The sequence below is a fragment of the Coffea arabica genome, chromosome 6c (genome assembly GCF_036785885.1).
Source record: "Coffea arabica cultivar ET-39 chromosome 6c, Coffea Arabica ET-39 HiFi, whole genome shotgun sequence".
NCBI classification, from domain to species: Eukaryota; Viridiplantae; Streptophyta; class Magnoliopsida; order Gentianales; family Rubiaceae; genus Coffea; species Coffea arabica.
The window spans coordinates 8,196,367-8,204,054 of record NC_092320.1 but is presented as its reverse complement, the minus strand read 5'-3'; the positions used below and the strand labels follow the sequence as shown (position 1 = coordinate 8,204,054).

Here is a 7,688-nt window from a genome sequence, read left to right as displayed (position 1 = left end):
CAATTCCTACTAATTTAGCAAGCCACGGGTTAGACGAGAGTATTTGACCTGCTGCCGGTAACTCAGCCGGTTCAAAAGGTAATTTCCACTTTAGTTATGAAAGTTAGGGTGTTTATGTGGAGGTTTTTAAACGATAGGGGGGTTTCGTGTCTTTTCGCGAAACCATAGGGGGGTTCCGTGTATTTTACCCTTAAATATAACCTATCATGTTACCATCATTTTCTCACAGATTGAAAAAGAATCTGAGTTTGGCCCAGTTCAATCTCTTCCCGGGGTAATGATGCTGTGACACTGGATATTTTATTTTGACTCACAGCCCAACTGTGAGGCCCAAACCCAATACCATCTCTGTCTCTCTCTCTCTCTCTCTCTCTTAAATTCTAGTGAGACGGCCTGCGCGATGCGCAGGGGATTAATATTTTCCGTGTTAATTATTTTTTGTTATATGTGTTTATTAGTATATATTTCTGTTATTATTTAATTCATGCGGATCATTAAGAAATTATAATTTTTGTTAAAAGTTAACTGTTGTGAAATATATAGAATGCATGAAAACAATAATATATAGAATGCATTAGGGCGCTTATATAGAATGCATAAGGATAAATTAGAAAATTGTATAAGGTTATTTTGCATTTGGATTAGGATAATTAGAAAATTGTAAAGTGAATCATTTCCAAAGAGTATTAATCATTGTTGATACAAAAATAGGGGATCCCTAAAGTCAATTAAGCATTTGAACCATAGAACTTGACATTGCTAAAAATTAATCACCACATGTCACAGTAATAAAACCCATTTTTTAAAGTTACTAAAGCCAACAATAGTTTATTAATTGTTTCCTCAATAATTGTGCATTTACAGAGCACTTAACAATTTTATTCCATGTCAAGCCAACAATAATTTATTAATTGTTTCCTCAATAATTGTGCATTTACATAACATTTATCAATTTTATTTCATGCCACAATAATAAAAACCATTTTTAAAGTCACTAAAGTCAACAACAATTTATCAATTATTTCCTAGGTAATTTTGCATTTCCAGAACATTTCAAAAGCAAATAATTAACCACAAAAAATCAACTTTCATAGGTTTCACTTTTTACACCACCAATTATGAATTTAGTCAACATGTCCGATAAATGCACCAAAACTATAGCAGCTATTAAGAAACAAACAGACAATTGATGAAAATGGTCCTAACATCCAATAACAATTGCAGGATAACCGCTTGACAAAACAAATACTATGCACAGGGCAACTTTTCCTTTTATATTGTTAGATGTGTATATCTCTATTAGTCACTAAGTTCAATAAATATAGGCCTATTTCTTTTTCCATTAATATTAGAACATTAATCCACGGTAAAAGACATGTATTATTACATTATTTTTCAAATTTAGAGTACTTTAATTTTCAAATGTAAGAAATAATCTAATTAATGTTACATGTTTAAATAAATAATACAACAAGATTAGCACACAACATCGCTTTTCAATTTACAGCAATTTAGAGCCATTAGAAAAAACAAATATGTTAAAATTTTTATAATAATTATATATACACTAAACATGGATATATTAGTAAAATAATAAACTAATTATTCTTTTAAAAAGGAAATAGACCCATAATCTAGCACACATAAAAGACAAAAGTAAGCTCATATTTATAGAATATATATTTATAAAATGAAAAGTATAATAATAAAAATAAGGGAATTAAAAATTTTCCAATAATTATATAGACTAAATATGTATATATAGACTAATATATATCTGTCTAATTGTACGTTGGGAAAAATTATAGAATTAGAAACCATTTTTAGTTGAAATCTATGGCATCTTAACCGATTTTGCTTACTTATGTGATGACAATGTTGGACTTGTTATTTTTTCTCTCTGGCTCAAGAATTACAGTATAACCACTTGACCAAAATGAAACTATTCACTATTCAACTCTCCCTTTTATATATTTAGATATTGGGCAACCCCTTTTTTCTTTTAAATGCTTTTATGAGCATAAAAAACAAGTGGGTTTGAAGATGGCAGTGAAATTGTGAAGACAATTTTGGTTAAAGATTGGGAGACAAATTATGTTCCACTGAATTGTGAAATTTGAAAAATGAAAACAAATAAAGTGAATTCTAGATTGATTTCTGCATCGCTACATATTTTCCTTGGCAAATCGATAATCCAAAATATAAGAACTATCTTTCTGGAAATCATTTTACTTACTTTACTATTTTCCATTATTAACCAATCCATCAAGAATTCAGCATTTCTAAGGAATTTACTCGCCGAACAAAAAGCTTCGATACAGAAGCAGTAATTGCAAAGCCAACAGCGTACAAAAAAATCATTAGAAAAGCCAACAAAGTTGCCAACAAATACAAAAGCCATCAAAGTTGCCCATAATTACTAAATAATCGCTTGACAATTGCCCTCAAAGTTGCTGAAAATTACGTGATAACCGCTCTTCCAAAATGGCAGTGTTCATTCTCCAACTTTCGCTTTTATATCTTAGATTAGATATATAGAATGGGCGATACAAACGATTAACATGGCTGATTTACCACATAAACACTAACAAAAAAATTTTTTTTTTTTAATTTTTTGTATAAAAAAATTTTTGGTGAGCATTTATGTGGGAGTCTTGTCCGTCTTCCGCCGAGCGTTATTTCATCTCCTCTCAGTCTCAGGACGACTCCTTCCTGTGCCTTCTCTCTCGACGCTTCTGGTAACTGTGGCTGCCCTTTCCGTCCCTGCCCTGTCTAACAATTGCATCTTAGCTTTGTTTTATCAAGATTTGGTTTGTATCGTATGTCAAAGAATTCACTGATTGACACCACATACGCAAACTAAGCTTATCTAATTGTTGTCTTCAGTGTTTGCTATCTTCCAAGTTGACTTTTTAATTGTTTGTTTATCTGCAATTTTATCATAGTTCATTCTTTTTCTTTTTCGTTTACTTTTTCTATTTTATTTTCTAACGTAAATGGCTCATTCTTGTGACCTTCCTGGGAAAGAGTATTACTTAATATCTTTGTTTAGGCTGGTTGAAGGAGTTGCTGAAGTGGGGTTTATCAGGTCCAGATTTATCAATTTGTGATTACCGATTTTTTCTGATTGTTCCCCGTCCCATCTTCAATATAGATTTTTGAGATGGGTTTTCTGGGAATTTATGGTACAAACAAATCACAACTTTTAATTGTTATGTACTTCTTTGATGAGCTTATCCATTTTCTGCATTACGAAGACTGCACCTAAATCATGGACAATAGGATGGTAATTGACTAATAAAACATTCCTTAGTCTAGAATAAGCCCTTTTGCTTTGGTTGCCTTTCCTGTTCATTCTTTCTTTCTTTTTAGCCCCTAATGCCTTGAAAATTTCTCTGTACTAATTTGATGCTAAAACTATGTACGGCTAGTTGGGTCAGGTTATCTCTTGGATTTCACATTTGCACTGTAAAACTTTTGTTGGGGGGGTATAAGCTTATGAAGTTTGGATTTAAATTTACTGAAAATAAGTTAGTTAGGGCAGTTGGCTTTAGGTTCTGCGTACTTATTACAGCATTTCCTTTGGTCATATTGGCCTCTATGCATCCAAAAATATTGCTGTTATTCCATTACTTTCTAAAGCTGTATATGACTGAGCTTGATCTCTCGCTGCAGGCACAGTTTTCAAGACAAAAGCTAGCAGGCACCTGTATCGGAAGAAATATGAGTTTTACTGGCCCTTCTGCGGGTGCTAGTTAGTTTCTTTATCTGTATCACTTCCTCTCAATTGAATTAATCTTTATTGCTCCTGCTGCTGCTGCATTAATTGAATCTCTAGTATGGTCACCTATAGTACCAAGGGCCTTATCGGATGATGTGAATTTTTATCTTTGATTATCTAATACCTAGTACAGCAAGGAAAAAGACTATAGGGCCCAGACAAGTAGTTTAGTTGAAGTTGTTTAGCTGTATGAGGAAAACATATTGGGCATATAACTATTTCATTCCCTTTCTTCTTAGCAAAGAAGTTGAGAAATACAGTTTGATTTTGTTTGCTATCATGTGAGGTTGTGCTTGTCTTTCTGTATAAATTTATTCAAATGTGCTTTAATTTCCACAGGTGGTAGAACTGTTACAAGGGCCTTTAATTTTGGAAGGACTTATGTTGTCAGGCCAAAAGGCAAACACCAGGCAACAATAGTTTGGCTGCACGGTCTTGGAGATAATGGCTCTAGGTAATGTCATTTGGCTTCCTTCATACATATTCCTTCGCATATATCATTTTGGTTGAGCTTTTGGTTAGAGTTGCTGATGATTAGAGTATCTATTTTAATTTGGTTGTTTCCGCATTAGTTGCTTTCTATATGCAGTTTGTTTCAGTTATTATTCTAATCCCAACTGTTTGAACATAATGCAACCTCTTGCCACTTACATCTGAAATTTTATACTAAAGGAAGGTCACATGTCAATCTTGGCTTGCATATTTTTTTTCTGTGAGGCGGGTTGTGGGTTGGAAGGCTATTAGAGGTTGAGGTTCAAAGTAAAATCTGTTATTTGATAATCTTCGATGCTTCCTTCTTTAACTGAAGGAAGAAAAAATGTTACTAAAGGCAGTTTCTTCAGATAAATGGTTGGGTTGACAATCGCTGTAATGATATTAAAAAGTCCTGTCTAGTATGTATTTTTCTGATGGTAATGGGTTATGTCCATGTCAGCTTTTAGGAAGTTTGCTGTTTTATTCAAGTCTATCTAGTGTACAGTAGCTGATTGGAATGTGATATATGTCCAAAACTTTACGGTGGTAACTTGAATAATCATGTAATCAAATTTGATGGTTTCTCACAGCTGGTCAACTCTGTTGGAGTCACTTCCTCTTCCAAATGTAAGTATTTATATCTCTGTGGAATTTCATAATTCATGACTCTGATCACATACTCAGAGAAAAGACAAAGCACAGAGTACCCCTTCTCTCTCTCTCTCTCTGGGTGCTATAGTGTGAAGAGTTTTATTTCTGCAGATTAAATGGATCTGCCCTTCTGCCCCACAGCAACCAATAACTCTTTTTGGGGGCTTTCCTTCAACAGCCTGTAAGTACTAGGCAGGTTTCTTACCATTTGTTGATTTAGATGGTATTTTATTGTCATCATGTTGCAAAAAACACAAAGAAAAAGTTCCGTAAGAATGGACAACTTATTTGGACATGTGTCGAAAGAACCAGGATTTTTATCAGATGATTCTACTTTTTATGTCCTATACAACTTAAAGCTCTGGATAATTGGGATCTAACTTATCCTTGATATGATTTTCTACTTATGAGCAAATGAAAGTATCTCTAAACAGTACACTTTTTTTGGCAACTAGGGTTTGACGTCAATGACCTTTCTGAAAATACTAAAGATGATGTGGAGGGCTTGGATGCTGCAGCAGCATATGTTGCAAGTTTATTGGCTACTGAACCTCCTGAGAGTGAGTTTTTACGGCTTCACATATGAGATTGTGTTTCTTTTGACAACAACAGACATGCTTCAGAATACACGGAGACATACATGTCTGTACAGATCTGTAGAGACTCACTATGGGCGTTATTTGGATGGTTTTGCTTCATATGTTTTTATGACCTGAGACTTACATGGAATAAACTAATTCAAGGCTGGAAATATATTAGAAATGGAGGACATCTATACTGAATGCAACAAGTTTGTTTATTATTATGTTGTCTGCAATGGCATATTGGCTATAAGTGAATATTTGTTTCATTCTACTGTAAGGTTGAATACACTCTTGCCTTCTCATACAAGTTAATGACTACCTAAACTACACAAGCACAGCCTTGCATGCAAACATTATGAAGCACTCTTTTCCCCTGGTGTTGGTATGATCATCTAACCTCTTCCCTTTTGACTTGCAGTCGAACTTGGGGTTGGAGGCTTCAGCATGGGTGCAGCAACAGCCCTCTACTCTGCAACTTGCTTTGCCCAAAGCAAATATGAAAATGGAAATCCGTATGCAGTGAATTTGAGTGCTGTTGTTGGATTGAGTGGATGGCTCCCGTGTGCAAAGTTTGACTTTTAAACCTTTTCTGATGGAAGCTTGTACTTGTGGAAAAGTTTGTACTTCTGGAAAATGATAGTGTGTGTTTTTTGTTTCAATCAACTTCTACTTCTACCCAGGTGTCTGAGTAAGAGAATAGAAGGGTTGCAAGAGGCTGCAAACCGTGCTGCATCCCTGCCTATTCTACTGTGTCATGGCAGAGGTACTAAGTAATTTATGACAAAAGTAGAAGGTTTTCAGTTTGCAATTTGATGTGATTCTAGTTGTTATTCGATGATTCTGGGAGGGAGGGTGCCTCATATTTCAATGAATTCTAGTCTAATGTTTTGTTAAAAACAAAAAAAGTTTCTGCTCCTAAAACTACTCTTGAAAGTACTTAGTAATTAAAAGTAAAGTTTTTGTCCATAAAACAACACCCCCTTCCCCCCCAACTCCCCGCTGCCCCAAAAGAAAAACGGAGAAAAAAAAACACTTAAACTAAACAAAAGTTTCTAACTTTTTAATTCACCTGCTTTGTTCTAATGTGTGAAAGCGTAACGGTGTTGGTTTTAGTTATGATGCTAATGGTTTGATTATAGCTTTATCTCTGGTATTCATACTTCGTGTGGCATAAGCTGCAATGATTTGGTGTAATCTAATGCAGGAGATGATGTCGTTCCATTTAAATTTGGTGAGAAGTCTTCACAGACATTGATTTCATCTGGATTTCGAGATGTGACATTCAAAGCCTACAGTGGGTATGTACATTGCTGCTGTTTAAAAACCTATGACTTGTGGAACTTCGATGTGACTTTTTTGAGTCTCTTGTTGAGCAGACTTGGGCACTACACTATCCCAGAGGAGATGGATGAAGTGGGTGCATGGCTGACCTCAAAATTGGGGCTCGAGGGGAAACTATGAATTTCGGAGGAGCAATTGGTGATGTAGCTCCTGCTTCTTGTGGATCATTATTAATTTAGAGATTGACAATTATGTTAAATATTTGATATATGCACAGCTTGTCGAAAGACTTGAGAGTGGCCATTATTGACTGCCGTTCAGTCTTAAACTCTAGTTGTCCTATGCTGAGTCGTTTTGTTCCACAATTTGCTCCGCAATGTAATGCTCCTTTGTTACTGTCCCACCATGGCTGTTGGACGTCCTATCAGGTCGCATCATTTAATTTTTCTGACCTTGTTTTCCAAGGACACAACAATACGTATTTCGTGCTGCTGCTGCTGGTCTTTCAAGCATCTCATAACAATTTTACAACGTTAGAATATCATGATGTTTCTGTGCAAAAAAAAAAAAAAAAAAATTTTTTTTTTAAATGAAAGCTAGAGCTAATTTTCTTACCCTGTTATGAAACTAGCGTAATTGCCTAAATAATGGTACTGCAGCCAATTCTAAAAGCACGCATTGACAGGGCAATTCCGTTGCTGCCAACAGAGTTTAACAAATTAAATGACCGTCTACGAAATGCACAAAGCCTAACAATAGTAATGCCTCGAGGACACTGCAACACCAACAAAATTGAAGTTTTAACTTTTAAAACCATTTACCTGCCTACTTTTCAGATGCAGATGCTCCTATAGCAGATTTGTCACGGTTGAGTCGGTGGTTAACAGTACCTTCGCAAAGGGTTGCAGCTTTGTCAC

General features: G+C 35.0%; 1 protein-coding gene and 1 long non-coding RNA gene across 3 annotated transcripts; one reads left to right on the top strand and one right to left on the bottom strand.

Annotated features, from left to right (window-relative positions):
* The first annotated feature begins 2,523 nt into the window (after positions 1-2,523).
* On the top strand, positions 2,524-7,174 carry LOC113693972 (uncharacterized). 2 transcript variants are annotated; one of them, XM_027212784.2, is made up of 10 exons: positions 2,524-2,738; positions 3,676-3,754; positions 4,121-4,235; positions 4,846-4,882; positions 5,018-5,087; positions 5,362-5,466; positions 5,909-6,059; positions 6,171-6,253; positions 6,695-6,788; positions 6,867-7,174. In XM_027212784.2, exons 2-10 carry the CDS (start codon positions 3,724-3,726, stop codon positions 6,949-6,951), a joined length of 771 nt encoding a protein of 256 aa, XP_027068585.1. In that variant the 5' UTR covers positions 2,524-2,738; positions 3,676-3,723; the 3' UTR covers positions 6,952-7,174. The 2 variants fall into 2 exon arrangements, with proteins under 2 accessions (XP_027068585.1, XP_027068586.1); XM_027212785.2 differs by having other exon boundaries at positions 2,605-2,738; positions 3,676-3,748.
* LOC140008413 (uncharacterized) lies at positions 7,135-7,679 on the bottom strand. The gene is made up of 3 exons (XR_011815794.1): positions 7,593-7,679; positions 7,387-7,469; positions 7,135-7,273 (listed from the first exon to the last, which is right to left on the bottom strand). It is a non-coding gene; the product is annotated as an uncharacterized lncRNA (long non-coding RNA).
* Positions 7,680-7,688: the final 9 nt, after the last annotated feature.